The sequence below is a fragment of the Mesoplodon mirus genome (genome assembly GCF_964341445.2).
Source record: "Mesoplodon mirus genome assembly, chromosome: 3".
NCBI lineage: Eukaryota > Metazoa > Chordata > Mammalia > Artiodactyla > Ziphiidae > Mesoplodon > Mesoplodon mirus.
Window position 1 is genome coordinate 101,536,215 of NC_138978.1, and position 20,938 is coordinate 101,557,152.

At 36.7% G+C, this 20,938-nt stretch overlaps 1 protein-coding gene across 1 annotated transcript in view; it reads right to left on the bottom strand.

Moving 5' to 3' along the window:
- Positions 1-20,938, bottom strand: part of VAV3 (vav guanine nucleotide exchange factor 3) — a 404,602-nt gene that overhangs the window by 119,635 nt on the left and 264,029 nt on the right. The window contains exons 18-19 of the mRNA XM_082613120.1: positions 12,829-12,854; positions 7,395-7,440 (exon numbers count right to left, since the gene is read on the bottom strand). Coding sequence (XP_082469246.1) covers positions 7,395-7,440; positions 12,829-12,854 — 72 coding nt within the window. The remainder of the gene's footprint in view (positions 1-7,394; positions 7,441-12,828; positions 12,855-20,938) is intronic.

The window sequence follows — 20,938 nt, forward strand, 5'->3', positions numbered from 1 at the left end:
AATCCAAAAGAGCTACCAGAATTTGCATCTAACACATTACTATTACTATATTTACAAAAGCAGTCAAGATCATAAATTGATAAATTTCTTAGCACATAACAGAAGACAAGAAAAAGTCAACTAAACTGCAAAGCCATTTGTAAATATTATCTATAAATATTAACTACAATTATTAATAAAAAGTAGAAGTTTTAAATATGCAAATAAGACACAGTGTAAACCTCACATCTTTCATGGTTTGAACTGAACTCCACAATATTTGCTTTTAACCTTGGGAGTTTTTCTTTCTTTGTTTCTTTATTGTAATCACAAACACTATTAACTTCACCAAAAAACTCTCAACCACCACTGTTGATTGTGTCTCTTCTTAAAGATAAGCAAAATATCATGGAAGACATCAGGTAAGTAGGGAACAACAGCAAATCTGAAAATGACTGTGATAATGTAACTTCTAGTTTCACCTAGAATTCAACATAAAATTCTGAGTTTCTTTGCAAAGAAATAATTGGCAAATACTTTTGATTCTCCTACACATGACAAAACGTCCAATATTTAATATGCTCTACCACAAAGTAATTATTATAATAATTGCCACCTCTTAGCATTTACTACATACTTGGCACTGTTATAAGTACTTTTCATGTATTAACTCATGTAATGCTCAAAACAACTTTGTAAGGTAGCTACTATTATTAATCTCCTTTTACAAATGAGGAAACTACAGAGAGAAAGCAAATTGCCAAAGGTCAACAGCAAGTAAACAGCTAAGTTGGGTCCTCAGCCTAGGCAATGTGGCTCAGAGCCATGCTTCCCACCATTGGACTATTCCATATTCCTTGAGTATACTGGTCCACTTTATCAGCAGGAGGAATTTAAAAAGCAAGAGAGTCAGTGCATGCAGAATAAGTATATAGCCATTCATTAATTCATTTAACAAATATTTATTAAACACCAACTGAAACCGTATGAAAGTCCCTGTGTCCATGTCCTTTGAAGTAAAAGGCTTTTGCTTTAATTTCCCAGGCCTCCCTTGAGTCTCAAAAGGCTGGCTCAAGAGTTAATGATTGGGAAATGTGAAGATGATGGAGAAACAAAGAATAGCTGTTGGGCTGGGGAACTGGTAACAATTTAGACTATAAATCCACCACATGGCAGAATCACGGAACTCACAGTTCCCTGAAAGATACAGAAAAGTCCTGACACACATTCCTAAGTTGTTTTTACAGGGAGCAGACCCCCTCCAGATGAAAACTGCTGATCACAAAAATGTACACCCTAGACTGGTTGAAACCAGAAAGCTGATGATGCTTGAAATTTCACCCTGATGCCAACCAATCCAAGAATTGTGCAGGAGCTTATCACACACCTTGTAGTTCCCTCCCTGAAAGTCTTTTGAGCATGAGCTGCCCATTCTCCTCCGTTGGTGCCCTGCAATAAATGTTGTACTTTCCTTCACCACAACCTGGTGTCAGTAGATTGGCTTCACTGCCCGAGGATGAGTGGACCTAAGTTTGGTTCAGTAATACTACTACCCAAAGAACTATGCATTAAGTTCCTTTCCAGAACAAAAGGTCTATGGAGAAGATATGTAATTTACTTTGGACATGGCTCTGAAATTTGGACCTGGTGAAGTGGTTACATCTGACCTCCCAAATTCTTTAATCACTTTTTTTCTACAAGCCACTCTAAGTGAGGCCCTGGAAAGTAGTCAGTGTGTTAACACTTGGAAAAGACAGCTAAAATAGCTAAAAGAGAAAAGATTAAAGGACGTTTCATAGTAAAAACACTGATAGCAAATAATGCTCCTTGGAAGCAGTGTGTCCATGCTTAGGAGGTCTCAGTTTTATTGATCCCTTCTTTAAATATCCTGGGGTGAAACTTCTCCCACACAACTGTGAAAATCTTAACAATAGTTACATCAGGATCAACTCAGAGTAAGACAGTCATCAAGCTAGAGTTAACTTTGAGCAAAAAAGCTTTGCAACTTGCCAATAGAAAGTAATAAACAGAAATAAACAGAAAGAAGCAAAGATAAAAAAGACAACCAACTCTAAACACATAATTCAAGCCTAACATCAAAAGACACTCTAGACAGACGGTAAATTTAAGAATATTGAAATTGTATCAAGTATCTTTTCTGACCACAATGCTATGAGACTAGATATCAATTACAGGAAAAGATCTGTAAAAAATACAAACACATGGAGGCTAAACAATACACTACTTAATAACAAAGTGATCACTGAAGAAATCAAAGAGGAAATTAAAAAATACCTAGAAACAAATGACAATGGAGACACGACGACCCAAAACCTATGGGATGCAGCAAAAGCAGTTCTAAGAGGGAAGTTTATAGCAATACAATCCCACCTTAAGAAACAGGAAACATCTCGAATAAACAACCTAACCTTGCACCTAAAGGGATTAGAGAAAGAAGAACAAAAACATCCCAAAGTTAGCAGAAGGAAAGAAATCTTAAAAATCAGATCAGAAATTAATGAAAAGGAAATGAAGGAAACGATAGCAAAGATCAATAAAACTAAAAGCTGGTTCTTTGAGAAGATAAACAAAATTGATAAACCATTAGCCAGACTCATCAAGAAAAAAAGGGAGAAGACTCAAATCAATAGAATTAGAAATGAAAAAGGAGAAGTAACAACTGACACTGCAGAAATACAAAAGATCATGAGAGATTACTATAAGCAACTCTATGCCAATAAAATGGACAACCTGGAAGAAATGGACAAATTCTTAGAAATGCACAACCTGCCAAGACTGAATCAGGAAGAAATAGAACATATGAACAGACCAATCACAAGCACTGAAATTGAAACTGTGATAAAAAATCTTCCAACAAACAAAAGCCCAGGACCAGATGGCTTCACAGGCGAATTCTGTCAAGCATTTAGAGAAGAGCTAACACCTATCCTTCTCAAACTCTTCCAAAATATAGCAGAGGGAGGAACACTCCCAAACTCATTCTACGAGGCCACCATCACCTTGATACCAAAACCAGACAAGGATGTCACAAAGAAAGAAAACTACAGGCCAGTATCACTGATGAACATAGATGCAAAAATCCTCAACAAAATACTAGCAAACAGAATCCAACAGCACATTAAAAGGATCATACACCATGATCAAGTGGGGTTTATTCCAGGAATGCAAGGATTCTTCAATATACACAAATCAATCAATGTGATACACCATATTAACAAATTGAAGGAGAAAAACCATATGATCATCTCAATAGATGCAGAGAAAGCTTTCAACAAAATTCAACACCCATTTATGATAAAAACCCTGCAGAAAGTAGGCATAGAGGGAACTTTCCTCAACATAATAAAGGCCATATATGACAAACCCACAGCCAAAATCGTCCTCAATGGTGAAAAACTGAAACCATTTCCACTAAGATCAGGAACAAGACAAGGTTGCCCACTCTCACCACTCTTATTCAACATAGTTTTGGAAGTTTTAGCCACAGCAATCAGAGAAGAAATGGAAATAAAAGGAATCCAAATCGGAAAAGAAGAAGTAAAGTTGTCACTGTTTGCAGATGACATGATACTATACATAGAGAACCCTAAAGATGCTACCAGAAAACTACTAGAGCTAATCAATGAATTTGGTAAAGTTGCAGGATACAAAATTAATGCACAGAAATCTCTGGCATTCCTATATACTAATGATGAAATATCTGAAAGTGAAATCAAGGAAACACTCCCATTCACCACTGCAACAAAAAGAATAAAATATCTAGGAATAAACCTACCTAAGGAGACAAAAGACCTGTATGCAGAAAATTATAAGACACTGATGAAAGAAATTAAAGATGATACAAATAGATGGAGAGATGTACCATGTTCTTGGATTGGAAGAATCAACATTGTGAAAATGACTCTACTACCCAAAGCAATCTACAGATTCAATGCAATCCCTATCAAACTACCACTGGCATTTTTCACAGAACTAGAACAAAAAATTTCACAATCTGTATGGAAATACAAAAGACCCCGAATAGCCAAAGCAATCTTGAGAACGAAAAATGGAGCTGGAGGAATCAGGCTCCCTGACTTCAGACTATACTACAAAGCTACAGTAATCAAGACAGTATGGTACTGGCACAAAAACAGAAAGATGGATCAATGGAACAGGATAGAAAGCCCAGAGATAAACCCACGCACATATGGTCACCTTATCTTTGATAAAGGAGGCAGGAATGTACAGTGGAGAAAGGACAGTCTCTTCAATAAGTGGTGCTGGGAAAACTGGACAGGGACATGTAAAAGTATGAGATTAGATCACTCCCTAACACCATACACAAAAATAAGCTCAAAATGGATTAAAGACCTAAATGTAAGGCCAGACACTATCAAACTCTTAGAGGAAAACATAGGCACAACACTCTATGACATAAATCACAGCAAGATCCTTTTTGACCCACCTCCTAGAGAAATGGAAATAAAGACAAAAATAAACACATGGGACCTAATGAAACTTAAAAGCTTTTGCACAGCAAAGGAAACCATAAACAAGACCAAAAGACAACCCTCAGAATGGGAGAAAATATTTGCCAATGAAGCAACTGACAAAGGAGTAATCTCCAAAATTTATAAGCAGCTCATGCAGCTCAATAACAAAAAAACAAACAACCCAATCCAAAAATGGGCAGAAGACCTAAATAGACATTTCTCCACAGAAGATATACAAACTGCCAACAAACACATGAAAGGATGCTCAACATCTTTACTCATTAGAGAAATGCAAATCAAAACTACAATGAGATATCATCTCACACCAGTCAGAATGGCCATCATCAAAAAAATCTAGAAACAATAAATGCTGGAGAGGGTGTGAAAAAAAGGGAACACTCTTGCACTGCTGATGGGAATGTGAATTGGTACAGCCACTATGGAGAACGGTATGGAGGTTCCTTAAAAAACTACAAATAGAACTACCATATGACTCAGCAATCCCACTACTGGGCATATACCCTGAGAAAACCATAATTCAAAAAGAGACATGTACCAAAATGTTCATAGCAGCCCTATTTACAATAGCCCGGAGATGGAAACAACCTAAGTGTCCATCATCGGATGAATGGATAAAGAAGATGTGGCACATATATACAGTGGAATATTACTCAGCCATAAAAAGAAACAAAATTGAGCTATTTGTCATGAGGTGGATTGACCTAGAGTCTGTCATACAGAGTGAAGTAAGTCAGAAAGAGAAAGACAAATACTGTATGCTGACACATATATATGGAATTTAAGAAAAAAAATGTCATGAAGAACATAGGGGTAAGACAGGAATAAAGACACAGACCTACTAGAGAATGGACTTGAGGAAATGGGGAGGGGGAAGGGTAAGCTGTGACAAAGTGAAAGAGCGGCATGGACATATATACACTACCAAACGTAAGGTAGATAGCTAGTGGGAACCAGCCGCAGAGCACAGGGAGATCAGCTCGGTGCTTTGTGACGGCCTGGAAGGTTGGGATAGGGAGGGTGGGAGGGAGACGCAAAAGGGAGGGGATATGGGAACACATGTATATGTATAACTGATTAAATTTGTTATTAAAAAATAATAAATAAAATAAAATAAAAAATAAAAAATAAAATAAATAAATTTAAAAAATGACACTCTACAGGGAGAAATGATTATTACATTAGGATCTACAACAGGCAAGATCATCAACTATTTGCTTTCTTTTCAAAAGTGTGGAAAAATGAGAAAACACATATGTATTTACTATACCTAATGGAAAGCTATGTGTGTGAGTGTATATATATATATATATATATATATATATACAGCTATGTATTTTATATATAATGCATATATTTTTCCCCAAACATAACATATGGCACTACTTCTTTTGTATTTATAAGTTTATTCTTCATGAAGTTCTAAAAACTTTGGACAAATATAAATACCAGAGAGATATCTATAGAAAGCCATCACCTTTAGGATAAAGGAAGATAAACTATTTTATTATTGGTCCACTTTGCTATATTTATAATCTGTGAATTCATTTACCTCCCTTTAAATAATCTAAGGGCTCCAAAAAATTCTGGCTATAATGTACATAGTTAAAAGTCAAATGTTTTCCTACTGACACACTGTATATATAGAAATGCATTTCCTTGGGGGAAAATAGATTAAATGAAAATGCCCATAGAAGAAAGAGAAAATATTTTAAAATAATATTTATAAAGTTTAGGTAATTTTCAGAAACAGAAATACTCTAACTCATACAAAATAAAGAAAAAATATTATGTTCACAGTCATACACTCCTACTGAATAGAACAGAAGAAGTCACTTTTAAATATTATTGTAGAGTTTTCTGCAAAGGGTATCATCTTGGGAAAGTCAGACACAATAAAAAAGTAAACCAGAACCCCTAATTTTTTTAATGGCCTTAATTTTGTTCTGCACTTAAAAGATTTAAACTGATCTCAGGACACAAGTGAGGCAATTTCTAGCCAGAGGCAACAAAGCTCCCATAAATCTTTTCAAACAGCTCATAAACTGGCATGGCTACCAGGGGTGTGGTTTCAGTGAAAAGCTATAATGCTTTGAAAGCTAAACTTTACAACTAGGTGAACACTGTTTACGATGAGAAAACAAAACACATAATCCAGATTATTTTCCAGCAAGACTACTCTATATTTCATGTTCTACTTGATTTATTATTAAGTTCATATATTTGGAATCCTTTAGCAATGAATATCTTTTACTCACAATAATATGACCATATACACGACAAATCTTTGGTAATTAAACTATGGAAGGCATTGCTTAATGGACGAAAAATAATTATATGAAAATAATGACAGGGTCAACCTCGTGATATTAAACAGGAAACAACTGAATGCTCTCTGCAAAGAATTGGTCTCTGGAGAGGACACTTGTTCACAAAGTCCTTAAACTCATTCTTGTATTATAAAATAATATAGATATAGGATAAAGAAAATTATTTTCCCAAATGGGGAGGGTACCAAAGTTGTCTGGTTTATGACCTCCCCCCACCCCCTCAGAACATGCTGATTTTTTAAGTGCTGGTTGATTTTTTTCCAGGTTTGGGAGGGAGCAGGGAAAGGGTGTTGGATATGTTAGCATTAACCAGGCACCCTGAGGCTGTTCAGTAAGCAAATAACCAGCTCAACTGCTGACTGCGGAAAGACTGTGGTACTGATGGTTACTCATCACATGACCCTGTCTTAGGTAAATGATTTACACAGTAGACGGTCGCCTCCTGGTCACACATTATATACCAAACTGTGAGGAACAGAGGCCAACAATCTGTCTGACTTTCTACAGCAATTCCCATATACTTTCATAATCACTTAACTGAAAAAATGATTATAGATGTTTAATCACACACCTGGATCCACCTGTCTGGCTGTTCTTCGGAGTCCATTGGTCCGTTTCTGTACCGAAAGGTAAAACAAAGAACAACAAAGATTTCGTGTTATCAAATTGTATTATTTTGTGACACTTTGGAAGTCCAATGAATGTTGCACTTTTTCCATTTAACACTACGACATTTAAAATAGATAACCAACAAGGACCTACTGTATAGCACAGGGAACTCTGCTTAATACTCTGTAATGAGTTGCATGGGAAAAGAATATAAAAAAGAGTGGATACGTGTATATGTATAACTGATTCACTTTGCTGTACAGCAGAAACTAACGCAACATTGTAAATCAACTACACTCCAAAAAAAATTTTTTTAAAGTATGACTAAATTTGATCAAAACACTTGGTTCCAAGGTTTCTTTTTATAATTTTTGTTTCTCTAATAAGTCTTCCACTTGAACAACACTGCATTTGATAAATCATTGATATAGCATTATGGGAAAGAAATATCTTTTCATTCACCATCTCTGGGGATTATGACGCATTTTTTTAAGTCATAATGACTATAGGAATTATGAAAACAAAGCCCAGGTAGCCATTTTTGCTTAGAAAATGCTCCCAACAAAGAGTTTTGACCTCCAAAACTCTAACGCAGCTATTTTTGAGGCCTGACAGACCAGGGACTGGAGAAAGTATACAACCTCCAAACAAAGATCTCAAGCTCTGATTTTAGCAAACACTTAAATGAGAATGGTGTTTTCATTATGGATCAGTGATATCTGAATATTTTAAGAAACAAAACAGCCATGCAGCTTGTGAACCATGAAAGTAAATTCTTATTATAGAAAAGAAATCCATATGAAAAATTGTGCATTACAAAAATTATAGATAAGATGCAAAACAAAAGAGGTTTTAAATCTTTGAAAATGCCTGTTTATACATTTGATTTCACAAGCATTAAATTCATTCCTACCTAATAACTATGGTAATCTGACTAATTAATAAGAACTTGATTTTCACTTTTTGTTATATAACTGGATGAAATGCTCAGTCTATAACTACCATATAATTCAGATATTCACAAAAGCAATTCACTTTCTACATGTGTTGGGGTTTGTGCCTGTGTGTGGAGACTTGGTTTCATTCAGAGCAGACTTGGCTTTGCCAAGCACACATTAGCCATGGGTTTTTCTTAGGGTTCTTCCTGTTGTTTTTATTTATAAGTTAAATGGGCCTCAAAGCAGACATCAGGGTTCTCAGGTAAAAGCAAATTGGAGAATTATTAAAAATATAAGTTTTGTTTTTAACCCAACTACTTTTAAAATGGATTTGTGAAGGCCTAATATGATCATTAAATCAGCATTGAAGCTATACTGAACAAGGTGGATGGCTATACTGAAAAAAAAAAAAAAACCTAGTATAAAGAGAGCGTTGTGAGTGAGGAGAAGAAAATATCACACTGGGCTTCTTAACAGCCAAGCCCAAAATGGGGAAGCATGATGAGTTATAGGTTCATATCCAATAACATGGAAGAAAACTGCTTTCCAAAAAAAATCTTTTTTGTCTAAAATTTTATAAAATTTTTGGAGCTCTCTACATAAATGACAATATTTTCAACAAGAAAATATATAATGATGGATGTCTTGTGGCTATTTACCTCCTGCCTTTTCCTCCACCTTCTTAATGTACAACAGAAGCTGTTTTTCTACTACTCTAACTCCTCTTACTATCAAAGTGCTTGGAAGGCAAGAAAGAATTCAAACTTTGGGTCTTATTCCTACTAGCCCTAAACTAGTACTATTTAAAAACTATTAACCTAGAAAGTGAAAAAGAGCATTTCAGTTCAAGGGCAACTCTATATGACCCTGAAGTTAGGATTAAAATAGGGAACATGGTGCAATTATTAAGAGTATGGATTCTATAATCTGACTGCATAAATTCAAATTCAGACCCTCCCTGTCACTTGACACCTGTTTGGGAGCAAATTAGTTAAAGTCTCTATGCCTGTTTTTTCATCTATAAAATGGGGATAATAACAGTACCTATTTCATAGCATTTGTGGTGAGAGTTAAATGAGTTAATTTATGTTAAATGCTTGGAACAGTTCCTGACACATAGTGAGGATTATTAAGTGATAGCTTATTATTATTATTGATATCATTGTCATTATTATTCATTTCATGATATTTTGAATGTTTAAACTCAGGTAAATGGTAAATTTTGCTACTAAAGTATTACCCTACTATTTATAATTTAGGTTTTTCCTCCTGAAAGTCACTGCAAATCAGTGACCCTGAAAACGAACATTTCTACAGGAAGAGTAGGCAGTGGAACAAACTATGATCTGGTGCATTTTAAAAAAGAGAGAAGCTACTTAGACCAAGTACATTGGAGAGCTTGAGATTTATTATACTTTAAAAGCATCTAAAAAGTATTTTATATTGTAAAAAATTTGGAAATGTTTAGCAGAACATATTTAAACAATTTTAAAGTACAAATTTCAACTGTCATTTTATCGTATCTTATCCAACATACTCCTCTCCCCCACCTATATTCTCAAAAGCCTGGGATAGAGCTGGACAAGATGCTGTCCCTAGCAGGGACACATCCAGTTGCCACCCCTGGGAGCTCTCAGTTACAGCCCCATGAGATCGGACAATCAGTCTTCAGCACATTCTCAGCTTCTTTGATCTACGGAGAAGTAGGGGATGGGCGGGTGGGGACAACCAACCAACCTGATTTTATTTCTTGCTTCATTACCTATTACCTTGTCTTTCTCTAAAAGAAATGCCTTTATCGTCCAAGAATCTCTCTTCTTGCCTCTTTTAGGAGAAACCTAATTCCCTCTGTTGATTTTACCAACACAACAAGCAAAGTTTCATTTGCTATATGAAACTGGCTTTGGTTCCTCTACCTATTTTAAAAGCAGGAAAACCTACATTAAGGAATAGATTTGAAGTAGATATATATTAAATAGATATGTGATGATAACCCTGCTTCCTGGAGCTAGAAGTGGCTTCTGAAGGTCCACTCCAGAATGGGAGGCAAGATGAACATCCCAGGTTAGGGAGGCCCAGGGTGATCCTGTGGCTATAGAGAACTGACCTACCTTGAGAATGAAGTGTGAAATTAAAAATTCACAATCATGGCCATTGAAAGGGGAATAGAAGAGGACTACTAATTGGTACATGGAGAAAAAGAAGACCTCTAAGAGAGGGGGGAAAAATCACAGAGCTTACAAAAGGCCTTCATTGGTACTTCTGGGAAGACTCCTAAACATCATATAAGCATCTGCCTCAGAGAGTGAATACACCTTCCACAAAGTCTTGGTGGGGAGGTATGGAGTGAAAGATGTTTCTTAACATTCTTTTGCTATACTTCTCCCTTATGCTAAGCTAAAGTTTCCAAATAGGTTGGCCAGTATAAGATTTTACTATAATTATCCATCCAAAGTAGAGATTATTAGCAGAATCACACATTAAATAAAAATTACACTTTGTGTAATCAAAAGTTAAGCAAGTCACTAAAATACTGATGCTGCATTTTAAAAAAATCAATGTGAAAATTAATTCCTTTCAGAATAGGCTTATGTGTAATTTTTAAGAGTATAAAATGCCTGGAGAGAATTATTTTGTATCAGTGTGAAAATTATTAACCACTTCTTATTAGCACACTTTCTGTCTGTAAATACGCCCAGTTCTCATTGTTTAAATAAAATCAAGTGAAATCATCTTGCCCAGGGCAGGGGTGGGGGGATACATGTATACCTTTATCTAAGAGGGTAAAGGTAAAGGTAAAGTAAAATTGAGTTAAAGTTCAAAGCTCTACGAGGAAATCTGTCTCAATTATCTAATAACAGTGTGAGAGTAAGAGAAAGAAGGCTACTTTCCAAGATCTTCATTGACACTGCTGGAAGAATCCTTACAGTCTTGATGAAAAATCTTACCTATTGACTAAACACTAAAAACAAGTTTATGTTAATTTATTTTAGCCCTAGCAGAACTCGCATGACCTATCTTTTAAATACTATTATCCTGTTATGCATTCCTTGAGCTAGATTCTAAAGTCTAAAATATAGTCAACTGATAACATTTAAAGGGTGCATGTGAATTTCCTCACATCACATTCTTGATACCCTGTATGTACAAATTATATGCTTATGCAAAAAAGTAAAAACAGTTACCTCTTGTTTGACATCTTGCTGTACTTTTCATTATTTCTACCAACTATATAAATGCCAGGCTATTAAAAACATACTAATACTATACTACTCTTAATGAGATATAATTGTCATGTGCTAAAATAATTTGACATAGAATGCTTTTTGTCATTCTTTTATTCTGAAATTCTCAGATTACTATATTTCTGGTTCACATAGCTAATCACAGACATTTTACATTTTAATTTTCTTTGCTATGATTTTTTTTGGAGGTCAGGTAAGAAATGTATTATTTTTGGTTGACAGCCAAGGTACTGGTTGCCTGTAATCTGCTATATTTTTCATTCTTTCATATTTTCTTAAAAGAGCTTTATTCTGAGAGGTGACAGGGATCTCGTACTTCTAAGCCATTAGACCTCAGACTCTGTGTGAAACCAAAAGGATATGTTATCAGATTTTGATTTCATCAATAAGACATGATATGAATCACATTTGTGCTCAAATGGAAAACTGGCAGAAACACATAACCACATCCTTAGATGAAGAACCTTAGAACTTTTTAGTACTAGCGAATGTTGGGCAGTGTCAATGTTTCATGATAGGGGACAGGTCTACTGACTTCCTGGAATGAGGGCCACCCTTCCTTCTGTCCTAGCAGGATCAAAGAGATTCATTCCAAGAGAATGCCTTCAGATGCATTAAGTTTTTATTTTTAATTACTTTTAAATTTTAATTAAAACATTAAAGTAACAAATAGGAAAACACATTTGCTGGAACAACTTTAGATGGTATAATGAGGCAGGAAGTCTGCTTGAACTTACAGTTGAGAGACTGAAAGTGATGTAGTGTGTCATTTATTTTATTTATAAATTTTATAAAAGTGAATTTCTGTTGATTTGGTTATGTATTAAGTTTTATAAGCCTCAGGGTTTGTGGAATTCTGTAGCTGGGAACTAGGGAAAGGTACCCCCATATTAGTACCACAACACTGCTACAATATTTATTTGAAATTTACCTGAATAAGTGAGTACCTAAGATTCTGAAATGTCCCATCTCACACACATTCTGAGATGAAATAGTCACATTTTTCCTCTACCTAAGATCTTCAGATGGTATCTGAAAATTCCTCTGATTTACCCTGTGCATTTCACTCACAAGCACTTGATTGCTCACTCTAGCTCTGTTTCTATCCATTTTAAAAGGCACATTTAACATTCTAGGAGTTCGAGCCTGCTTAAGTTAGCAAACAATTTGAAATGCAAAAGTTATACAAAAAAAATGTAAACGTTAACCTTACCTCGGATGGTTTGAGCGTCGCTTGTTCTGAAACAAATGTAAAAATTGGCATTGTCAGTTATTTTGTTTGGTTAGCAACCTTAACTTGTTCTCTGCAGCTTGGTAAAACACTACTGCTTTGTTTTCCTAACATATCTGTAATATATTTCCAGGGTCCCTCAGGCAGGACTAGTAATTGTTTTGCAACCGGGTTCTCTTGCCTTATTGGCTTGTCAGGAAAGTGACTCATAGTACTAAATGACTTCTAGGTTATGCTTAACTTTTTCAATTGTTTATTAAGCAATTTCAACCCAACCACATAAAGCTCCTTGAAACAGGGACTTGCACTAAGTTTATGTGCAAAAGAGAAAGCTAGGTGGGAACCTTTCTTTCAACACACCCAGTTTTAAGAATTAAACACAAATAATTTACAAACGTAGTACACTGACTATAACAATTGCACACTTAACACACAATTTGCACATGAATTTTTCTGCATTAAGGGGCTATTATTGCTTTTGGTTTTAATTTGGGGGAAATACAGTTTGATTTAAAGATGGAAATTAAAAAAGGACAGGATTCAATTCTAATGCTAATTTTCCTTTCATCTCAGTGTACCTGTCTATAAATAGAAACAACAATCTCCATTACATTTCAGTTCCTGAAAATGACTAACAGCTAGGAAGAGCCCTGAGATCTTCAAGTAAGTAACATGGCAGAGGGCAAAGGGTACCTCTGAAAGGAAAGGCACACACTGCATGTGGAAAAAGCTGGTGGCTAATATTTTGCTTCCTTTCCCCATATCCAGGAGCACCTATGCATGTTATAATTTCTCCAGACAGTGAAGAAAAACACCTCATCATTTTGCGCCTATGCCTATACTTTTCTCAACCAGAATGATCCTCCGAAGAAGGATCTGAGAAGACACTGATGTAAATATCAGGAGAGAAAGGGCAGCTCTGTCAGCCTAAATGAACCTCCTATAGAGGTTCCAAGAAGCCTCACAACCAGAGTTCCAGGGGAAAAGTACCAGAACACCTTACTAGCTGTCACAGATTGCTTGACGCAGGAAGACTGCCTGGGGCATGGAACAGGAGGTTTGGGGGCTTTTTGTTTTTTAAAGGACTATTCCTGATTAATGGAACTGAAGACGCATGAGCAAAAAGTCACCTTTCTGGAGAAAAGCAAAGCCTGCATTTCTTTGTCAATTTCAACCCTAACATACTAACTTTCATACATAACTGCCTTCTATGAAATCATTTTTACCAGGTCTGAAGTTGGCCTTTACAAAGGACAGAAAGGTATTTTCCTTTCCCTCTCTGCTAGAAATATGCAAAGTTTCAGAAGAAAGACTGCTTAAGAGAACTGGATTGGGGAGAGAATCTATGAAAGTACCATTCTGCTGGATTCTGTGCCCAGACTTAGAACCCAGGTTAGGTGAACTTGGGTTCCTAACAGAACAGTTGTGATACCTGTTTCACTGGTTTGACCAGAAAGACCTATATGCCAGAAAAGCCCTACACTACTTTCTTCTTCTACTGTTCAGTTAAAGAGCCTGAACTGGGAATCACAATCTACAAGAAGCACCAAACAGGAGGGCAGTTTAAGTTTTCCATCCAAGGAGATTGAGGAAAGCTTTGATATTTCCAGATGACCTCTAAAATGGGAAAACCTCAGATCTTTCATGGTCAGTGTTTAAAAATGAGTGTGCACCTTAATTTTAATTCAGAAGTATTTTTTTTCCTGACTCTGCAGAGAAGTGTTTTTAATGTCCTGGTGAAGTAGTTCTGTTATAATATGCTTTAAATGTATTTTATTTTTGGCATAAAACCTATGATAGCCCACGTGGCAGTAGTTGGCACACCACGTTCCAGGAGTGCTCTGGGTTTCCTCAGGAAGAGGAAACGATGGTATCTAAGGTGATGATCTAGCTATGCAGATACTTGCACCTCTTTACCCAGAAAACAGATCTGGGAACAGAAGCCCCTCATTTACAGGCCCTTCTTATGTTGTTGCTTAGTGCAAGCTGGCCAGCTCCCGGCATGAGTGAGCACTGATCACGGAACACAAGAGGCATGAATGAGACTGGCAAAGTGAGGAATAAACTAGACTCGGCTGACCATCTTACCCAACACTCTCTCCTTCATTTCTCCCACTGGCTGTTGTCTTCTGCTTTCTTTCTCTGCATCTCATCAAGCAACTCAGCTTTCCTCATAATTCTTATTGGATGTACCTGCTCTTCACAAAGCCTCCTCTGTGTGACCCAGATAGGAAAATGGAAAATGGGCTTTGTGCTGGATGCAACTCCAACTCTGAGGACATGAGTCCTTAATTGGGGCTTACCCTTTCCTTGCCACTACTCCCTGTCCTCACGGCCACCACATTCCCCCACCTTCTCCAGTGCCACCCAGGAAAGAGGCCTATTTCTTCCATGGACTTGGCATCGAGCAGTTCACACTGTGATCTGCTCATGCTGGGCAGAGTAATAAATAATGGCTCTTGAAAGTCTGAGCTTTTATTTCCTCATATTTCATGGCAAGGTTCTGTAAATATTCTGAGGATAGGGCAAAAGCCAAAGGACTAGAAATAACTCTTAGAATCTGTTCCGAGTTCAGAAATTCTTAGCCAGGCTCCTTTATTTATACTTTTGTACTTGTTCCAGGGGCCATACCATCAGATTGATTGTCCCCTTTACAAACACAATCTAAATTCTGATAACCATATTGATGCAATAACTTAAAACTTTCGTGAAACTAACAGTGATGAGAGAGCAGAAAACCCAACTGCAACACTGTTTCATACATTTTCAAAGTAAAATTCTGTTTTGGCTGGGAAAATAGAATAACAACCTCTTCTGATGAAGTATTCTATGGAAAAGTTGCTCTGATTTTGAAGTCTAAAACACCATCCTTCATTTCCTCCTGATATATGCCCAAAACTACACTGGCGGGCACTTGGGTCTCTAAAAAACTCTTTGTGCGTCACAGTGCTGCATCAGGACTAGAGTAATAAGGGCTGATGATCGTCAAATTTAGTTTGGCTGAATTCTGACCAAATAGAAAGCTTGCTGGTTGAGATCTGATGAAAAGGTCTCTCTCTCTTTTCAGTCCCTCTCTTTTCCTCCTGGTAACTTCCTTAGGATAGTAATTCAATTCTTCAAGTTTCCAAAAGTTTTTAATCCTCAACTTGTCTTTACCCTGCAGCCGATTTCTCAGGCTCCTATTGATCAAATTATAAAATGTTCTTACCCTTTCAAGAACCTTTCTAGATGGTGACTCACAGGCCCTCAAGGTATTTACACCTTGCGTTCTTTCATCATGTCCCAACTGGTTCAATGTAATTCAGAGAAGTGCTGTTACTGAGGTGCTTGGAGCCTGAGCAGAACTCTATCTTCAATGCCGGCATAGCGTCAGTAGGCATATTTGTGTAAGACAAATGATTTTCACTGAGACTTTAGACTCATACCATATCATTAATTTTTTATACATAAACTTCAGTCCTATTATATTTGTTTTCCAATACAAGCGGCTCTCGATGCATACATTATTACACAATCTGCTTTGTCTCTTGTCTGAGGTTCTATTTCTTAAGACTAAATAAATCGATGCCCATTCAGATCATTTGTCTCAAAAGGGGCCACAGAAAAGTAATTACCAGGAAAGCTTTTGAAGGTTTTTTGTCATCATGGCTAATGTCCTATTTTTATGAAACATTAAAACTAAAAGACAGTGGGCTGATCAAATTTTGGAGGAAGTTGCACAATGCTGTGTTCACCACTCAGATCTACAGCAATATTTTGGAAAAAAAAAAAACAACTAATACTTGGAAAGAGGCTTTGATTTCAAATCTTTTCAGGAGCTCTAACAGGAATTCAACCATATAATAGTTTTCAGTTCACTTTAATAATTATTAATATATCATTAAACTGACCCAAATAATTAAATGGAAGGAATAATAACTACCCTTGAGTATAAAATTGTCTTGATAAGTTAAAAAAGATAACTAATTTATATAAAGGGCTTTAAATAACGTTAAATAGAACCAAAGTCATTTTTTGGTTATGAAATCAATGATCAAGCTTCAGTTTATGTAAAAATCATGTGATAAAATGCCTAATGGTAGAAGGATGAAATAAAATTATATTCTAAAAGTTAACCTCTTATGATAAAATACTGCAATACTATTTATAAAAGAGCCATTTCAGATGCCAATTTGGGGTGCAGGCCCTAGATAACAATCTTGCAGGTTTAAACCATTAGGATACCAAGGCAACTTCCTTCCAATTAGGAGTGGTTGCAGCACCTAGGGGCAGCAGCTGGCCTAGATAAAAGAGCGATTAAACAGATAAGTAAATGGGGATCTGCTTCGGTTAAGTATTAGAGCAGCTGAGGCTTGCACTCCCACTAAAGGAAAAGATGCAATAAACCGAAGTCATCTACTCCAGCAATATTTGCCTTCCAATGTTACTTTCTTTGTTTAAAATGAGAGGATGCAAAGCAAGCTATAATATTGATCAACGTCAGGGCAAGAAGGGGCCAAGAGGAGTTTAGCCATATATTACAGCAGGGAAAAAACACGAATGCCCCCAAAGGTTATAGTCTAGGACTAGACCTTCACGGTGGTGTACTGGGAGAAAGAAATGCCACTCTAGAATTATATTATCTTTGCAGTGACTGGCTGAGAAAGTGTCACATAATGGAGTTCATACCTATGCATTATTAAGGTTGGAAAGTTTTGGCAGCACACTTCAGAGTCTGTGTACATGTTGATCACTGAGGTTGCCATGGGGAATGTGAAGAAGTCAACTCAAGTTCAGCAAAAAAGAGTGGAATTGCCTGCTCTTTATATCCATGCAAATCCTCAAATGTTAAGACATAAACTAATCACCAAACCTTCAAGTCTGTGTCCAAGTTGCATAGTTTGTCTTATAAATATATATATATATATATATATATATATATATATATATAAACCTTAAAGGACCTTTTATAACACTTGAAATGTACTTGAGTTAATAATCTGTCATTGTCAAATATTAATGAGAATGAATTTCTTCATTCAGAAATGAACTGCATTTTTACCAAGTAATTATTATTTTGAGGATGAATGAAGACTAGACAAATTTCAGGGATATAGATCATGAAATATTAAAGGTTTCTGAACCCAGAGGAGACAACATCCAAAGATGTAACTTCCACAAAAAAGAAGAGCTATTTCAAATGCTTAATGGTTAGTATTTTTACCACATTCAACACTGTCAAGGATTGTATTTGGGTTGAAATATTCCTATTTAGGAAAAAGGAGTAACAACTTCAGATTAAGCACCTTGACTTTGGACTTGGTACTAAGGGATAGATACAAAAGATGAGAAACACATTCCCTATGGTGAAGGAGCATATACTCTATAAGAGGAAATAAAAAGTGGCAGAGGGAATTCCTTGGTGGTCCAGTGGTTAGGACACCTCACTTTCACTGCTGAGGGTCCGGGTTTGATCACTGGTTGGGGAACTAAGATCCCACAAGCCGTGCAGCATGGCCAAAAATATAAAATAAAATGTTACAAACTTCCATTAAAACAAACAAACAAAAAAAGGTGATTAGAGGATGGTTATTCACAGTGCAAAACTCTTAAAAAAATAAAATAAAAATAAAAAGTGGCAGAGACAGTAGTGTTCCCCAAACAGTCTATGGGTTCCATTACTTGTCCAGCTCCCCTTATATAATTAAGTTGAGGCCATGTGACCAGTTTTAACCAATGGACTTCTGATGTTAAAAAATGGATTTGCTCACTTCCAATCCATAGGTCTTAAGAGCAGCAAGCCCAGGAGCCATGTGTTGAATTCACAGTCACAAGATGGAACTAGCTCGGATCCCCAAGCCATTACTTAGAAGGGAAGAACCCAAAGCAAACAAGGCATGTGTGAAAAATAAACTTTTATGTGTTAAAGCCACTGGGGTTTTGGGTTTTTTAGTTACCACAACACAGCCTAACCTTGGCAAAGACGTAAAACCTACACACAAACTAATCAGAGAACAATTTAATTCAGATGACTACTGGGTGGACAGGATAAGGTTAAATGATTGACAAAGAGCTTGGAGAGGAAGAAAAAGAAGGGTAGATATTGGAACTGTAGGGAGAAGAGGGAGCATATTTCAGGGAGAAGAAACACTAAGAGAGAAGCAAGAATCCTAAAAATGGGACTGAATGGAAAGGGAGTAGATTTCTCCAGAAACAGAAGCATTTTTGTCATTAGGTGTTCCATGAGCCAATTCATTTTCTTGCTACTTATTAACCTAACCCAAGTGTCCCTTGTCAAAGGCCTGATGATCAATGCTCAGGGCATGAAACTTAACTTGAATAAATACTAGAAAGGAATGCAAAGGTCTACTCAGTTTTCTATCTTTCATTCTTAAAGTATCAGCCAGGGATTCAGATCAGGTTTTTATTCCACTTATCCCACAACCACTCGAGCTCTAGTCTCTACAAGGGTAGAACCAGCAACTGTCCAATCCCCCACAGCCTCCTGCTTCTGCCTCTAAGACTACAGTGATTTTCAGGGCCCAGAAATCCTGGTACACCACAGTTCTACTCATTACTCTATTTGTCGGTCTGTCCACTCACTCATCTATCCATCATGGCTTCCCAGAGGTCAGAACATCAGTTCAGCATGATTCTTATCAGTGAGAGGCTCACCATCTAATTGAAGTTTGAACATTATTCTGTGAGGAATGGAAGGTATAGTGAGCAAATAAGTGACACATCAGACTTGATTTTAATAAAGATCATGTTGCAAATTGCATAGTGGAAGTAAAATTAACAGCAGGGAGTTTGTAGTTGTCCAAACAAGAGACAATGAGTTTTTGTTTAATCTATAGCAATACCGTATCAGTGGATATGGTATCTCTCTCCTAGGGAGACTTAGGAGGAGAACTAAGAAGAACAGGTAAGTGAATGAAGATGAGGGAGGCCGGTAAGTCAAGGCTGACACCCACGTTTGGGTGAGTGTATGAATGGTACACCTTTAACTAAGACTAGGAATAGGAGGAAGTTGGTGGTGATGACTAAGGAGGTTGGTTTTACATATGTGAAATTTGAGGTCACTGCAGGACACCTGGGAACGGATACATGAGAAGAAAATGGAAATTTGGAATCCAAAGTTCAGGAGAAAAGCCTTAAGTGGAAATGGAGTCTTATCTACCTGGGTTTTAGGTTATGGCTAATGCCCGAAAAATTAATCAGACATACAAAGGATGACCTGGGGGATGTGGTGGATCGTTAATTGTGCCAGATGATCAAGAAAGGTCGAGTAGGGTAAGGCCTGCAATGTGATGACCAGTGGAAATGACAATTACAAGGTGGAATGGAAGATTCTTTAGCTTTTATTTAGCTCCTGGGTTACTGTGTCATTTTGTACAACTAGTACCTCTTCGCCAACTGACTGCTCCCTTATCTATAAACCTGTCCAATGTTGAATGAAAATGCTCCACTTTTTGGAACTGTCTTCCACCCCAACTATCCAACGTTTATAACTACTTAGCCACTCCTGCTAGCCGTGGCTTTCTGGACCACAAGTGGACTTTTGACTCACACTGAACCAACTGGAATCTCTTTTTGTCTGTTGAGAATATAGACTGTGTTAACCAATGAAGCCATAAAGCTCTGTAAAGGTGGCGTCAATCATCTCAAATCACCTATGATTTAATTTTACAGGGGAACGTGGATTCTATACGAATTTAAGTTTGCCTTAAACCAGTATTATTCACTTGCTTTAAATTTGGCTGTTGGGATGATTTTCCCCAAAGTCAAGTTCTCTCTCAAGTTCTCTCCTGCATACAGAAGTCCCATTCAAGTAAACTATATTCTCCAGCCTCTGATATATCGTGTCCTTCCTCCTGCCCTCCTTCCTTACACCCGTTTTCCTCCAGTCATATCACTCATGGAAAGTTACCTTGCTGAACTCCTGCAAGCAATTACTCTTGGATGTCAAAATAAAGAACTGTGCAAAACTTAAACCAATATTGGGAATTGGGATTCTCTATAGGCTAGGTAACAGCCCATAAAGTCTAGCTTGTCCATGTCCTCAAAATACTACCTATTTTACCACATTCATACCAGACACGCCAAGCTGAAA